General features: G+C 39.9%; 1 protein-coding gene across 2 annotated transcripts in view; it reads left to right on the top strand.

Annotated features, from left to right (window-relative positions):
• Pafah1b1 (platelet activating factor acetylhydrolase 1b regulatory subunit 1) overlaps positions 1-10,109 on the top strand; it is a 41,350-nt gene extending 31,241 nt beyond the window's left edge. For both annotated transcript variants that reach the window (XM_055619591.1, XM_055619592.1), the window contains 6 exons: positions 375-543; positions 2,382-2,484; positions 3,514-3,742; positions 4,918-5,019; positions 7,930-8,086; positions 9,542-10,109. In XM_055619591.1, coding sequence (XP_055475566.1) covers positions 375-543; positions 2,382-2,484; positions 3,514-3,742; positions 4,918-5,019; positions 7,930-8,086; positions 9,542-9,615 — 834 coding nt within the window. In that variant the 3' untranslated portion in view covers positions 9,616-10,109. The remainder of the gene's footprint in view (positions 1-374; positions 544-2,381; positions 2,485-3,513; positions 3,743-4,917; positions 5,020-7,929; positions 8,087-9,541) is intronic.
• The last annotated feature ends 5,631 nt before the right edge of the window (positions 10,110-15,740 follow it).

The following is a 15,740-nucleotide window of genomic DNA, read 5'->3' as shown; positions in this document are numbered from 1 at the left end:
AGCCCTACTGTTCTAGCAGACCTGAGGACTTAAAGCAGCTCACTGTTGTACGTACAAATGCCCAAACACATCTTTTTGCACTTTAATTTCCTTATTTATGCCTACTGCATACTGTAAGACTAGTATACTTTGAGTTTCTGTACCTTCTCATTGGCATAATTAAGTGGTAGATCCTTAACAGGTGTAATTCTGGAATTCTACTTGGATAATTGGAGCCTCAATTTTCTCTGTAGAAAAAGGCCAGTTTGCTTGAAACTTTGATATTTCTAAAAGATTGTTATTTGTTAATTAGTCAGTAAGGTGCTAGACTGAGCTGCTAAGTGTAAATGTGAAATGAGGAAGTGGTGTTAACCATTTTTCTATTCACTTGACAGGTGTGGGATTATGAGACTGGAGATTTTGAACGAACTCTTAAGGGGCATACAGACTCTGTACAGGACATTTCCTTTGACCACAGTGGCAAGCTTCTGGCTTCCTGTTCCGCAGATATGACGATTAAACTATGGGATTTTCAGGGTTTTGAATGCATCAGAACCATGCACGGTAAGGGGTAAAGGATAGCACTTTAATCTCAGGCAGAGCACTTGAGAGAAGAAACCGTTTGCTAATCATATATAGGTACCCTATATTTAATTATTAGTTGTCTGCATTGATGGACAAGCTTTGATGGTAGAGGTTTTTGTCCGAAGGATTTTTAAGGTTTACATGAAATACTAATTTGTATTGACAAGTGTATTTAGATAAGAAAAATTGCCAGGTCAGACTAGTCCAAGAGAAAAAAGTTGTTGGTTCTTTGTCTTTTGTTTTTCATCAAGAAAGCAGGCTATATGAAAGCTAAAAGCCAGAGTCCCTTGCTCCCTCTTTAAGTGTCCATAGGTTATTTTATCTGGAAAATAAAGGGGGATAATACCTATGTCATAGAATTGTAAAGATAAAATGAATCATACTTAAATCATATGTATATATGTGAAATACTGACTTCTGTTGTTTTTAGGTTTTGGGGACAGGGTCTTACAATGTAGCCTTGGCTGGCCTGAATTCTTAAAGGATCTGCTTTCTTCTTCCGCCCTAAAGTGCTGAGATCAGAATTGTGTACCTTCACACCTGGCTTTGTTTTCTTTAAAGATAATGGAGTGTGTGTGTGTGTTGTTTAGATAATGTGTAAGACCAAATGCTGTGTTAGTGATTTTAAAATAAGCCAGGTGTATTGGTATCTGTGCATAATCCTAGCAGGTAGGAGCCCTTCATGGGAGGATGAAGTCCTTAATGCTGGCCTTCACTACAAAGCAAGTTCCAGGCCAACTGGACTGCACAATACAGTGATCTTAAGAAAACAAAGCAAGCCTGGTGGTGCTGGTACACACCTTTAGTCCCAGGACTCAGGAGGCAGAGTGGACCACCAGGCCAGCCTGGTCTACAAAGTGAGTCCAGAACAGCCAAGGGGAGGGGGGCAGAAAAGAAGAAAGTAAAACAAAAAGATTATCTGGAGGTATAGAGTGTGTGATTGAAATTTGTGTTTTTCCACCTATTTAAATGCATTACAGCAATTACTTCTACTAAAGGAATTTTGACAGTTGCTTTTGTAAATATATTTTCTGAAATTCTGTCTGTACGTTGCCGGTATCTTACTGCTGTCACTTAAAAGAGTTTGTACTTGTAGGACTAGTCGGATCCCAATTGTTAGTACATCCTTGTAATTTTATTACACAAAAGTAGAAACAAGAGGCAGGCCATGGTGGGGCACACCTTTAATTCCAGCACTTGGGAGGCAGAAGCAGGTGGATCTTTGTGAATTCATGCCAGCCTGGTCTACAGTGTGAATTCCGGGACAGTCAAGGCTACACAGAGAAACCCCAGGGGCAGGAAAGAAGATACAGAAGGGTCAAAATTCAAGATTTCTTTGGCTACATAGCAAGTTTGAAGTCAACCTGGGATACACAAGGTCCTATCTCATAAAGAGTTTTGCTAAGCAGGGTGGCACATACTTATGATCCCAATTTTTTTTTTTAAAGATTTATTTATTATTTATACAGTATTCTGCCTGCATGTGTGCCTACACACCAGAAGAGAGCACCGGGTCCCACTAGAAATGGTTATGAGTCACCGTGTGGGTGCTGGGAATTGAACTCAGGACTTTTGGAAGAACAGCCAGTGTTCTTCCACTGAGCTATCTCTCTAGCCACATGATCCCAGTTTTTAAGGTCTAAGACAGAAGGCCAAATTTTGCCCTTTCCATTCTTACCTCTTTCCCTTACTACTTTTTAATAGTCTTGTCAGGTTTGCATAAAGCCGGGTGTAAGAGTACTTTCTGTAGTTTTTTTAAAACCATAGTAAAACCTCACAGTAAACTGTTGAATACTTTGCTGTATTGTGTGTTTTAGGCCACGACCACAATGTCTCTTCAGTAGCCATCATGCCTAATGGAGATCATATAGTATCTGCCTCAAGGGATAAAACTATAAAAATGTGGGAAGTGCAAACTGGGTAAGTAGATTTAGTTGGAAAGCATCAGCCAAAAGGATTGTAAAAACAAAACACCAAAATGTTTTCTAAGTGTTTAGTAATTTTATCTTAAGTCTAGAATGACCATCATGCCAGTTTCTAATACATGCTCGAGACTGGAAGTGGAGCATAGTGGTAGAGCGCTTGCTTTACAGGGCACTAGCGCTCATCTGCAGCACAGATTAATGATCTGTCCACACACACTTCCTCTCTAAAAGAAACCCAGATGTACCGTAAGAAGGATTTTTCCCTTTTCCCTTTTTTATTGATATTTTTGTTAATTGCATTTTATTTAGTTTCACACCTATAGCTCCCTCCCTCCTCCCTTCCCAATTCCACCTTCCCTCCCTCAAAAGATTCTTGAAAGTGAGTTCTTTTGTGATGTCAGCTTTATATTTTCTCTGTGGTTTGTCTTGTTTTGTTTTCCTTTTCTTCTCTCTCTGGGTTTAAATTAGTATTTAGAGGCTGGAGAGATGGCTCAACAGTTAACACTGGCTGCTCTTCCAAAGACCCAGGTTCAAATCCCCGCACCCACTTGGCAGCTCACAGCTGTTTGTAATTCTAGTTCCAGGGGATCTGACACCCTCACACAGACATACATAGAGGCAGAACACCAATGTAAATAAAACAAAATAATTTAAAAAAATTTTTTTTTCTAAGAATTTGAGTAATGTTTATGCTGGTATACCTTTGTTAGACTTGAGGTTTTTAGGTTTTATTGTATGTGTTTAGTTTTGAACATTTTTCTATTCCTTTTTTAGATGTTTTACTTAAATTCCATATTTTGTTGGTATTTCCTGTTAGCTTCTTTTAGCTAGTGTTGTCTAACTTCTGGCTGGTGCCCAGTTTTTATTAACCAAGATTTTATTTTATTTTTTTTGTTGATGTGCTATATAATTTCTCTAATGCTTTTATCTTCATCTTGAGTCCTAACTAATTTTGTATCACTTCTGGAAAGTTTTCTAATAATTATCATTTATTCACAATGTACATTATTCTTTAAATTGACAGCTACTGTGTGAAGACATTCACAGGACACAGAGAATGGGTACGTATGGTGCGGCCAAATCAGGATGGCACTCTGATAGCCAGCTGTTCCAATGACCAGACTGTGCGTGTATGGGTTGTAGCAACAAAGGAATGCAAGGCTGAGCTCCGAGAACACGAACACGTGGTAGAATGCATTTCCTGGGCTCCAGAAAGTTCATATTCTTCCATCTCTGAAGCAACAGGATCTGAGGTACTGTGTGATTACGTGTCTTTATATGATTTTTGTTACTGTGTTATAGGACAGGTAACTTGTCTGATTCTTAGTCAGAGTCTGTTGATGCCCTTAAGACTGTAGCCTAGAAGTCTGAATTTTGAGGGTTTTTTCCTCTTTCTGGTTGTCAGTGGTGTTTACATTTTTGAACTAGTTCTTATTGGGGCAGTAAGATTGTTGAGCAGATAAAGGTACTGACCATCAAGCTTAGTGACCCCAGTTTGATCCCTGAACCGCATTACAGGAGGTTGTCCCCCCTCAGGTTGTCCTCAGATCTCTACCAGCATGCGATGACATGAGTTGTGTCCATACACAAATAGATAAACAAATAGCTCACCCATGATTTATGTTGGAGATCATCTCCTAAAGAGAGAATTGATAGTTTAAATACAGGTGTCTCAGCACTTAGGGAACCCTGTCTCAGAAACAAACAAAAACAGAGCAAAGTAAAAAAATATATATAACACCCCCCCCAAAAAAAAAAAAAAACAAATGGAAAAATTTAAAACCAACCAACCAAACCCTACATTTTTATTTATCTAAATAAATTTAAAATTTTATCTATCTATCTATCTATCTATCTATCTATCTATCTATCTATCTATCTGGTAGGGTCTCATGTAGCTGTGGATATGCTAGACCAGGCTGGCCTTGAACTTACAGAGAGCTGGCTGCCTCTACCTCCAGAATATTGGTATCAAAGAAGTATGACACAACATCTGGCTCTACATTAATCTTCTATTTGTGATCTCTTCATTACAAATTCTAAATAAAATTCTTAATACTACCCTCTGGTGGTTGTTACATACAGTATATATTATTTTTGATGTTAACTTTATAGAAAAAAAATAGTGGTTTAAAAATCTTTTTTTGATCATAGACTTGATACCAAGCCTTTTTCATGCTAGTAGAGAACTCTGCCACTTAGCTTTATATACCTAACCCTGATTGCAGAAGTCTTGGACAGTACAATTATAATTAATACTGTTATCTAGGTAGGGCCTATCTTTTTTTGTGGGCCAGGTACAGTTGTGTATTTAAATAGATGAAAACAACCTTTTTTTCAAGACTCTGGAATAGATGTCATTATTTTAGAGAAGTTGTTTAAGTCTTTATTGTTTTGCATAGAAAAATAATTTTTATGTTTTCCATAGACTAAAAAAAGTGGCAAGCCTGGACCCTTCTTGCTATCTGGTTCCAGAGACAAAACTATTAAGATGTGGGACGTCAGTACTGGCATGTGCCTTATGACTCTTGTAAGTTTGCATATTATTACTTTTTTTGCATCTTCATTGTAGTTTTAACTTTTTAGATTTTTAGGTACTCTGTGCTTTCTTATTAAATCTCAATTCTGGGACTTTAAAATAACTGTATACATCTATAAATTTCATTACAGCTTTTTAATTATACAGTTACAGTGATAATGGAAATCAGTGTTATATAAAATAAATCTATAAAGCCAGTTAGTGCTGGGGGGAGGGTCTTAGCTCACTGGATAGTACCTACTGTGGAGGAGAAAGGATGCTCTTACAGACTTGTTTATTTTTTTTTAATTTTTATTTATTTACTTTATATGTATTGGTATTTTGCCAGTATGTGTATCTGTGTAATGGTGTCAGATCCTCTAGAACTGGTTGGAGTTACAGACAGTTGTGAGCTGCCACATGGGTAGTGAGAACTGAGCCAGGTCTTCTGTAAGAGCAGCCAGTGCTCTTATCCACTGAGCCATCTCTCCAGACTCCTTTACTTCTTTCAGCTATCATCTCTTTATTGACATCTACCTTATTTGGTTTGTTTGCCTATTGTGAAATTAATTATTCTATTCCTATTGTGAAATTAATGAGTTAAAGGTATTTAAGTAATTGTAGCAGCATTGGAGATTGGGAGCTGGTTATTGGACATTCTGGTTTGCTTAAGGAGCTCCACATGGATATTGCTAACCTAACAGCAAGCCTTATAACATTCATGTTTAAAAATTTGTTTAAGTGCTGACCACATCTATTTATAGGATATTATCAACATGTTAAGTAAAGTATTCTTAAGGATCGGTGAGAAGAGAAGAGAATACTGGAAGCAGAAGGTCACAGTGGGGAGAGGGGTGGAGAAGGACAGGATCAACTAAAACCAATGCGTATAACAGGGCTGACAGAAAACCCATCACTGTAAACTAATTTAAAAGATAAGAAGGACCAGCAGAGCAGGCAGATCTCTTTGAGTTCAAGGCCAGCCTGGTCTACAAGGTGAGTTCCAGCACAGCCCAGCGCTTCACAGAGAAAAAAAGATAAAAGAAATTTCCAGCACCCAAGAGGTAGAGTTAGAAGGAAGTCTGTTAGTTTGAGGATAGTGTGGTTTATGTAGAATTCCAGGTTGGCCAGGACTCCATAGTCCAGACCCTATTTCAGAAAAACGGTTTTGTTCTAGATTCATTTGTACTATGTTAGAAAAGTGAATCTTATATTTAAAATCTGCGTGTTTTTCTGTCTGTAATTGCAAGGTCACCAGTTTTCCTAGGTTTCTGCTTCTCACTTTGGGACTAGTGAGACACTTTTTCCTGCTTTATTTTGGGGTAGCCTCAAAAATAGTGGGGTTTGTTGTTCTGCTTTTTAGTTGGTTTGTTTTGTTTTGGAAACAGGGTTTTATAACATAATCCTGGCTAAGATGTAGTGTAAGCAACCTACAGTATAGACCTACTTGGCCACAAACTCAGAGATTGGTTCAACTGCCCCTGCTTTCCAAGTGCTGAGTGTGCACTACCATGCTTCATTCATTTTTTTTCTTTTATTGTGTGTCTTTTTATTATGTACTTGTTTATTCCTTCATGTGTGTATGCAGATGTGTTTGTCAGTTCTTTGTAGGATCCTCCTGAAGCAGGAGTTACAAGACAGTTGTGAGCTATTGGCATGGGTTCTGGGGAACCAGACTGTGATCCAGTACACACTCTTAACTGCTCGGTCATTTCAACAGCTCCTTGCTTTTTGTTTTCATGGTTTCTCTATGTACCCCTAGAACTCGCTCTATAGATTAGGGTACCTGCCTCTGCCTTCCGAGTGCTAGGATTAAAGTTAGCGACAATCTCCTGGCTCTTGATGCTCTTAATTGCTCAGTCATCTATTGGGCTTCTCAGTTTTTAATTTTAGTTAACAGTTCTTCCAGAGCATCTGTGTTTCTAGCACCCCCATGACAGCTTACAGCCATGTATAACTCCATTTCCAGGGGATCCAGTTTGCTCTTTTGGCCTCTGAGGGCACTGTATTCAACGTTTTGGCACAGGTATACATACAGGCAAAACACCCACACACATAATAAGTTTGGCTTTGTTGTTTGTTTTTATAATTTATTTCATTTTATGTGCATTAGTGTGAAGGTGTCAGATCTCTTGGAATTAAGGTTACAGATTGTTGCAAGCTGCCATGTGGGTGCTGGGAATTGAACCCAGGTCCTTTGGAAGAGCAGACAGTGTTCTAACCACTGAGCCATCTCTCCAGCCCCCTGTTGTTGGGTTTCTTTTGATTTTGATTTTTTTGGTTTTTTGAGATAGGGTTTCTCTTGTGTAGCCTTGGCTGTTCTGGAGTCACTTTGTAGACCAAGCTGGACTAGAACTCACAGAGATCCTCCTGCCTCTTACTGCCCAAGTGCTGGGATTACAGGCATTACGCTACTACACCTGGCTCACATAATAATTTTTAAAAATATTAATGAAGATACTAGTGTGTCTTAAGAGTATACCCAGTTGGTAGAATGCCTGCCTAGCATAGCATGCACAGAACCCCAGAAGAGACCAGGCATGATAGCATGGTAGCATGATTCTGGCACTTGAGGTGGAATCAAGGGGGATCATTTCAAGGTCAGTGAGTTTAGGCATCTCTGAGCTATGTGGACCTTGTTTAAGGTAGGGATTGTCTGGAAATGTACCTCACTCGGTAGAATAGGTGTCTACATGCCCTGGGCTTTAGTTCCCAGAGCCACAGAAATTGGATATGGTGGCACATACCTGTAATCCCAGCACTTGGCAGGTGGGGCACAAGGATCGAAGTTCAAGGTTTTCCTGGGCTATACCAGACCTTGTTAAGAAAAAAGAAAAGAGCACTGGTAGAAATGGTTTCAGTGTTAAAATGTATTATTTCCCATGTGTTGCTTAAGTAAGTCAAATCCTTTTTGTCTTGAAGGTGGGTCATGATAATTGGGTACGTGGAGTTCTGTTCCATTCTGGGGGGAAGTTCATTTTGAGTTGTGCTGATGACAAGACTCTTCGTGTATGGGATTACAAGAACAAGCGATGCATGAAGACCCTCAATGCGCATGAACACTTTGTTACCTCCTTGGGTATGTACACATTGGGAGGGTTCTGAAAATTTGAATTTTGGAGTGCCGGATGTAACAGTTGTATGTACCTTGTGGACTTCTCCAGGTAAGAAATGACCAAGTTCTTTTAAGGTAAAATAGAAAAGGTCTATTTCAACCTTGTGGGTTCCTACCAGTGGCTTTAAACTTTCCTTTCTAGAATTAAGCTTATAATAAAAATACTGTTTTCTCTGTTCTGCATTATCAAAAGAAATCTTAAGTTCTCAACCTGTAGGTTGACACAGCTTTGGGGTTGCATAACAGATTTTTATATGATGAATTATAAGTAGCAAAATTACAGTTACGGAGTAGCAGTGAAGTGATTTTATGGTGGGGGGTCACCACAACATGAAGAGCTGTATTAAAGGGTCACAATATTAGGAAGCTTAAGAACCACTGTCTTAAGCGCTGTGGATGTGCTCAATGGTATAACAGCATAACTTGACTAAGATGTTAGTTTTAATTCCCAACTGCAGAAGAAGAACAAACAATACCAAGAGCTTGTTTCAAGGAAGAAACACACACACACACACACACACATACACACACACACACACGCACACACACACACAAATAGCGCTAACAATATGGCAAGATGGTTCAGCAAGTAGAGGTACCTTCAGGCCTGAAAACCTGTGTTTAATCTCCACATCTCAAATGATGACAAGAGAGAACTGGCTTCTGAGAGTTGTCTTGAGACAGTATGTGTGTGCATACAGACACACACACAGACAAAACATCCCCAGACATGGTGACACATTCTAGCATTTAGGTAGCAGAGATGGCATGATCATGTCCCAAATTTGAGGCCAGCCTGCTTTACATAGGAAGGGTTATATGGCAGGACTCTATTGTTTAAAAAGAACAAAAAAGGACTTTCCTTTTACTAGCATATGCCACTGTGTACTATGTATTAGGAATTTTGTAAAATTATCATGTCCTCAGTATCATCTGGAATTCACTTTGTGAATTCAGTAAGTTGTAATATATTTGAGTAAGATGGGTGGACCTTATGGTGACACTGACACTAAAGCCCTTGGTAAGTTAGGATGGAGTGTTGTGAGGATTAGTTGTCTATGGAAAGCCTTACTACTAAGCCTGAAACATAGTGTTCAGTAAGTGGATATGCCAAATGTGCCCTTGTTAGTAGGTTGGAACATCGTTTGCAATGGTACTTGTGACATCAAGTGGGCTTTAGTTGAGTTTTAACTTCCCTAACCTAGTTGCTAAGATCAGTAATTTCTAAAGAAAATCATGGAGCAGAGGTACATGCTCATAGAATCCCAGAGCTCAGGAAGCTGAACTGAAGGAAATCAAATTCAAGGCTTTCTTATATTAAAAAAATAAATAAATAAATAACAAAAACAAAACAAAAAACCCCAACTATCTGGGTTAGTTAGTATGGTTTGAAAACCAGCCTTTTCTTTTCTCTTTCAGATTTCCACAAGACGGCACCCTATGTGGTTACTGGCAGTGTAGATCAAACAGTGAAGGTGTGGGAGTGCCGTTGATTGAGTCGCATTTGGTTCTTCCCCCTTTTTCCTCTGGATGCACTCTGATGATACCATGGTTACCCCATTTGAGCTCTGTTTAAATAAATATTGTCCTTTCATGTAAATTATTCTGGATGTAGATTGAGCTTATTAAATGTTACACACAAAGTATTCATGCATGGTGAATCCAAATTGTATACTGTAAATTTACATATGTTGTCTAGAAGTACCATAGGGTTTAAAAACCTGGGCTGGCATTGGTCACACCAGGCCTACAAGGGCAGAAGTTGAATAAATTGAACTAGGGCACTAAACTGAATAGTTGACAGTGTCATTTTATGTTGGATTATTAATTATTGCTTTTCTTCCTGCTATCTGTTGGTGCCTGACTTGATGGCCTCATTTTTGGGGAAAAGTGGTGGTTATTAGGGCTTTTCTGAAATGTGTATCTATGTAACATCACTTAAGTGTGCTTAATAAATCTTTAAGGGTGTTAGATAATAAGACTACAATTCAGAATCTTTGCTCCATCTCTGTAATTAATGGGGATTACATATTGAAGTTTTTGTCATGACCCCTTTGCCAAATCAATAGGATATGTTTGTTTTGGCAGCCTATCAAGCAAAGGCTAGTGGTATATTTATGTAAGAAAATGATCGTAATCTCAAGAAAAATCTCAGCAGCTAATGGTGAATCGTTTTTCATTTGGGTCTTACTGCTTTGTAAACAGGTCTGGAAACACTGTCCTACTCTAAGCTTCTCTTCCACACTAGGCATACAAGTTGTATTCTCCATACTGCTGGACTGTGTAGTGACGTGACTCCCCAGTAGAATTTGACCTTCCCACTGAGTGTCGTGGTACAAATCACTATGTGTTTATGATGTTTTCCGGGATGTGCAATGTGCATTTTAGAATGACAAATGCTGACAACTGTCGCGTGCGCATTTTGAAGGAGTGGGAGAAACAGCAGTTTCCAACATGAACCTGGTAACCATTCGAACTGTTTCACTTACAAGTTATAAAAAGTGACAGGGTTTAATGAAGCGTGCATAGAACTACACTGAGTTTTTTTCATCTTTTGTTTATATGTAAATGTTTATAAGTATATGGGCCTATCTCCAAGTGGATATGTCTATATATGTATATCACACACATACAACCTCCATGTTGTTGGGTCTTGAGTTCTTGAAGAAGTGCTAAAACAGAGTAAATCTTGCTGGGGAATTTCAACCACAGCCATGCTTTTGGATAAACTCTCCCGATGCTTTTGACTCTGCAGGGCTTTCCTAAGCTAAAAGAAAGTCACTTCCTTTATTCTCTTTAATGTGGCCATTCACCATTTTACACATCCTTGATATATGTTGTACATTTTGATCCAAAGTTACTACAATAGTTTTAAGAGATTTTGCCCATGACTATGGAACACTGTTCCTATGTCAATTATTAATAAATCTATTGCCTAGCTAACCAACTTTTTTCTTTTTAAGAAAATCAATTTGAAAAGTTAACAGAAACAATGAAATAACAATGACAGTTTTAACAATTTTTTCTGAACTGCATTTTATTCGTTTGTGTAATATATGATTTTTTAATTGTCCCCTTAAGTATTGAAAGGAAATTTGATTCCTGAAATGACAAAGGATGAGAATTAATGTCCTGTAGATATACACGAGATTAGGCCACTAGAAGCAGCTTAAATCTAGCTTGTGTCCTATTGTTTGTTCACTTGTTTGTTCTTAATATTCCTTAGAGAGGTCTCTAGAAAGGAGAAGTGTTCTGAGAACTAAATGGCTATGGCTGTTATTTGAGGACAAAACTCCGTCATGATTCCGTAAACACTGTAGGTTAGCTCTCAGGACAGCGTTGCCTCACAGCTCTCCTGCTTTCCCTCTAGTTGTTCTGGCTGGACTTATCTCGAAAAGCTATTGAAAATATCTTTGTTCTCATTTGCTGCTATTTTCTGTCCTTTTTCAAGAATATAAGTACATAGAAATGGTGCATCTTAACATTCGTTTGTATGTGTTAAAATGTCTTGTCTTTTAATTCAGTTTTAGCGTATAGCAACATGAATTGTTCAGGGTAAGCCACAACATCTGTACATCATTCATAGAAACAATAAAGAATGGTACCAATGTAGAGGAGCAAAGCTGCTGTTCCTGGGTGTCCTCCCCTGCAGCAGTGACTCACTGGCGAAGGAGGAGGGAGTGCTCTGTAACAAAGCTGTCCTTACTTGGGAGATCGCCACAGCCTGCTGCTTAGCTGAACTACCAGACATCCTCCACTTACACAGCAGCAAACATTGAATCTCAGGGATGGTCCACAGCTGGATCCAAACGAAATGAGCCCTGTTTGAATAATGAAGGGAGGGTGGGGGCAACATTCCATCTGGCATCAGGTTTGCGAAGGTTTCTTGCACTGTTGTTTGACACTGCCCTGTTGATGCTCTTACTCTTATGTTACTGTTTTCTCTGTCTGCTCTCTAACCCTGTGCCTTGCCTGGGATAAGGACAATGATAAATTACTGGGTTTAAGTAGAGGACTTAATGCATTGGTTAGCGGTTCACTGCTGCTTTGTTACTTTCTCGAGTCAGATTGGCCACTTACGAAGAAATAAAAATCTGGTAGAATTGTGTCCTTGGATGATTGTTGACTGTGTGTAAACAGACATTCCAGTGCCACCTATAGCACAGCGTGCCCAAGAAGTCCTAACCGCATGGAGAGTGCAAGCTGACATGGCCTGGAGAGTAGTTGCTTTTGACATGCCCTCTTGCCCTTTAGGAGACTAAGACCGCCCTGTGTGTGTGGTGTGACCGATGGTGCGCCGGGAGCACTACCCACAGTCACTAGTGCTAGCAAGCTGTCTCGGGCCATTCCGCACTATTAGTTCTTCGGAAGCTTTGGCTCTAGGCTCACCAAACCCAGTCTCCTGTTTGCCTCTGTTTCTATGTGAACTTCCAGATAATACCACTCACTAAAGTTTGTTTTTATTTTTTTTAATTAAAAAAAAAAAACTATTTAAAAATAAGGACATTTTGTTTGTTGACAGTGGTGGCTTTTGATAATCCTTAAGCAACTGAAGTTGAACTAGAAGGAAAAGGCACTTAAAATGGTTACTCTAACTGTCCAGCTGTATATAAACCCAATGTGTTGGTTAATCTAGATGGTGCGAAGAAGAATGTCCTGGTAGACAAGCAACATGGGCAAAATTGGAAGAAAGGTTTTGGGGTTTTTCCGGTGGGCTGGGTGGGGTGGGGTGGGGTAAGCTGGACTCAGAAGTCACAACTGGAACTGGCCTTTTTATCCTTCCACTGTATCATGTAAGTAGCTGCTTTCTTGCCTGCTTATCCTTCAGGCATCCCCCAAAGTCACTCTGAAGACCTTAGAAATAAACACAAACTCTACGAGTTAGAAGTCAATCCTGACACTGACATGAAGGCAAGCGATGATTCCGTATGAACGTTGCAGAGGTGGTAATTGGAGAAAACAGTTCCCCAGATTGTAAGAGTTCACTGAAGATATAGACACAATTTTAAAAATCAGTAAAGGAATGTATATAATATTGCTCTTGTGTTTTACAGTAAGATTTGTTGCTCTCAGACTGTGTAAAACAAAATTTATTCATGTTTTCTGCATATTAAAAATCTTATTGTACCAATTGGTAAACTATTAAATGCCTATAAAACTAGATGTGGTGGGGTTTTTTCAGTGGGTGTTGTGGGTGGTATCTCGTGCACAGACAGATCTTGGTAGGAAGTGAGACGTTTTTAAGCACCAGGCAGAGCCTTTGGGAGCTTCTGTGCTGGCACTGTCTATGCTGTTACTGACCCTCTATCTGTAGGGTTCTTGTAGCCGTAGCTTTGCACATAGCTAGAACTACTGACTGCATTGGGCAGCTAAGTCCACTCCTCCCCCTGCTGTGCATTCTGACAGTGACTGGCCTCCTAGAAATCTACAAAGGTTCAATCCGTGCCCATTGTAAATATTTTCAGGTTTATGGGCTGTACCAAAATAGTCTTCACTTTAATCATTGTTCTAGATGCCCTGTCTCATCCTGATAGCTCATGTCCTTAGTTGTCTCCAGCCTTTTGTGCACAAGAGCACAAGTATACCCGTGGTGCCTCTTGTTGGAAGGAGCATTCCCAGTCAGAAGCTGGTCAAGAATGTATTTGCCAGCTTTCCTGTTTGCTCCTGGGGCCCCTTTTCTCCCTCTGGTAAGAGCCTAGCATTGGACCTGACTTTCAGATTGGAGTTCTAACTTTAATATCATGCTATTGTGAATTTGAAAGCTGGTCTCTCACATACTGGCCCAACCCTTCTAAAGGCAGGGAGAAATGGCTGTGGCGGGATGCTGCATCCTTTCTTCCTTGTTAGTCTGGTGAAAGCAAACATGAATTCAACTGCTGGCAGCAAATCTCTACTGCCTGGGAATTATTCATTAGACATGCAGGTTCTAGGGGTCTCCCGAAGACATACTAGGCCAGTACAGTCTGAGTCTCATAGCAGGGCTTTGCGTTCAGACCAGCTCCACCTCTACTTCTTTTCCCTTCCGTGTGCGATGCAGGACTTCTATCACAGCGCTACATCCCAGCCTTTACTTTCCCTGTGTGGTCAGATTGCTTTTACTTAGATATTTGTGTGTGTCAGTTCATGCTGCAGTGCATGAAGGTCAGATTTGGAAATGGGTTCTACCATTTAAAGTGTAGTCAGATTTGGCAATAAGTGCCTTTTTCTACTGAACCATCTTACTGGCAATAGTGGCATTTTATTTTAGGCAGGCTGTCACTATGTAAGCCTTGGTTGCCCTGGAACTCAGCTGTCTCTACCTCCTGAGTGCTGGGACTAAAGGTGTCCATCACACCTGGCTACTTTCTAGTTCCTCAGTATGAAAGGGCCAGTGTAAAGTTTATATATATATATATATATATATATTTGGCATTTTGAAACAGGGCCTGTGTCTTATTTCAGGCTGTCCTGGAATCCGGCAATAGCTCTGCTTCAGCATGCACCACACCCAGCTTCCTGATAAATGTCAGTGGAGTCAGCTGATGGCCCTATCAGTGGAATACCTCATCACTTTGCAGTTAGCTCCTGGTGCAGAGCTGGTCTCAGCCGCTTCAGGGTGCTTTATATTTGTCATAGGACACACAGGGATTCCTCAGGTGGTTTCGTAGCCCTCAACAAGTTTCTTGTTACTTTTGAGTCGTCAAAAGATCTAATTGGCTTGTGAGATGTCTAAGCAGGTCAAAGTGCTTGCACAAGCCCTGAAATTTACAACCTGAATACCCTCCCAGAACTCACTGGGGAGAACTAGCTTCTGAAAGTCATCCTGTGTTCGCACAGGCTCTTCCTGCACATTTTAAATACTTTTTACATGTTTAGGTGTTTTGATTGTGCAAGTGTCTTGTGTCCTTAGTGTCCAGAGGCCAGAAGAGAGTTACCTTATCTCTTTAAATTGGAGTTATGGACCACTGTAAAACTGGGTCTTCCGGGAGAATAGCTCCCTCCCACCCCCACAATACTTTAGAGGTGTTTAATATGCTTAAGGGAACCAACCAAGAAAAACAGGCCTCTAGGGTGATTAAACCCATGTGCAGCAGCCTCACCTTTGTGTGATGTCCCTCTCCAGAAGTGAGTGTATCCATCAAAAGCCAGAGGAAACATGTTTAGAACAAAATGAGCCAGACATTATGGTGCACACCTATTAACCAAGAATTTAAGGGCAGTATAGGCTATAAGAGACCTTGCCTCAAATGACCAAATACAACTATGAGACTATAAAGATCATAGTGAACATACACACTAGGCTTTAATGGCCAAAACCATTGGTAGGTTTTTATGGGTGTTACTTAGTATCAAGATCAGGGACATCTAAGAAAAAAGAACCACAAACTAGGGCTGGTATTTTTTCGGAAAATAAAGGCAACAAAGGCATGTACAAATGGCAGTGTCCTCACGTCTTACTGGCTGACCACTTCTTCCCTCCACTGTTCCTGTGTAAGCTGGCTGACACTATGACACAATCAATCAGCACCCCTCCTCTCTACTTTACAAACTCTTGAGTGTTGGCCAATCTACCCACTACAAGGGAAGGGAAGAGCTGGGACGGGGCTAGGCAGTTAGATGTTCAAAAGACTACAAAGTC

Source organism: Psammomys obesus, unplaced genomic scaffold (genome assembly GCF_907164565.1).
Source record: "Psammomys obesus unplaced genomic scaffold, mPsaObe1.curated_primary_1811, whole genome shotgun sequence".
NCBI classification, from domain to species: Eukaryota; Metazoa; Chordata; class Mammalia; order Rodentia; family Muridae; genus Psammomys; species Psammomys obesus.
Note: the sequence above shows the minus strand (reverse complement) of the source record. Positions and strands in the feature narration are given on the sequence as shown.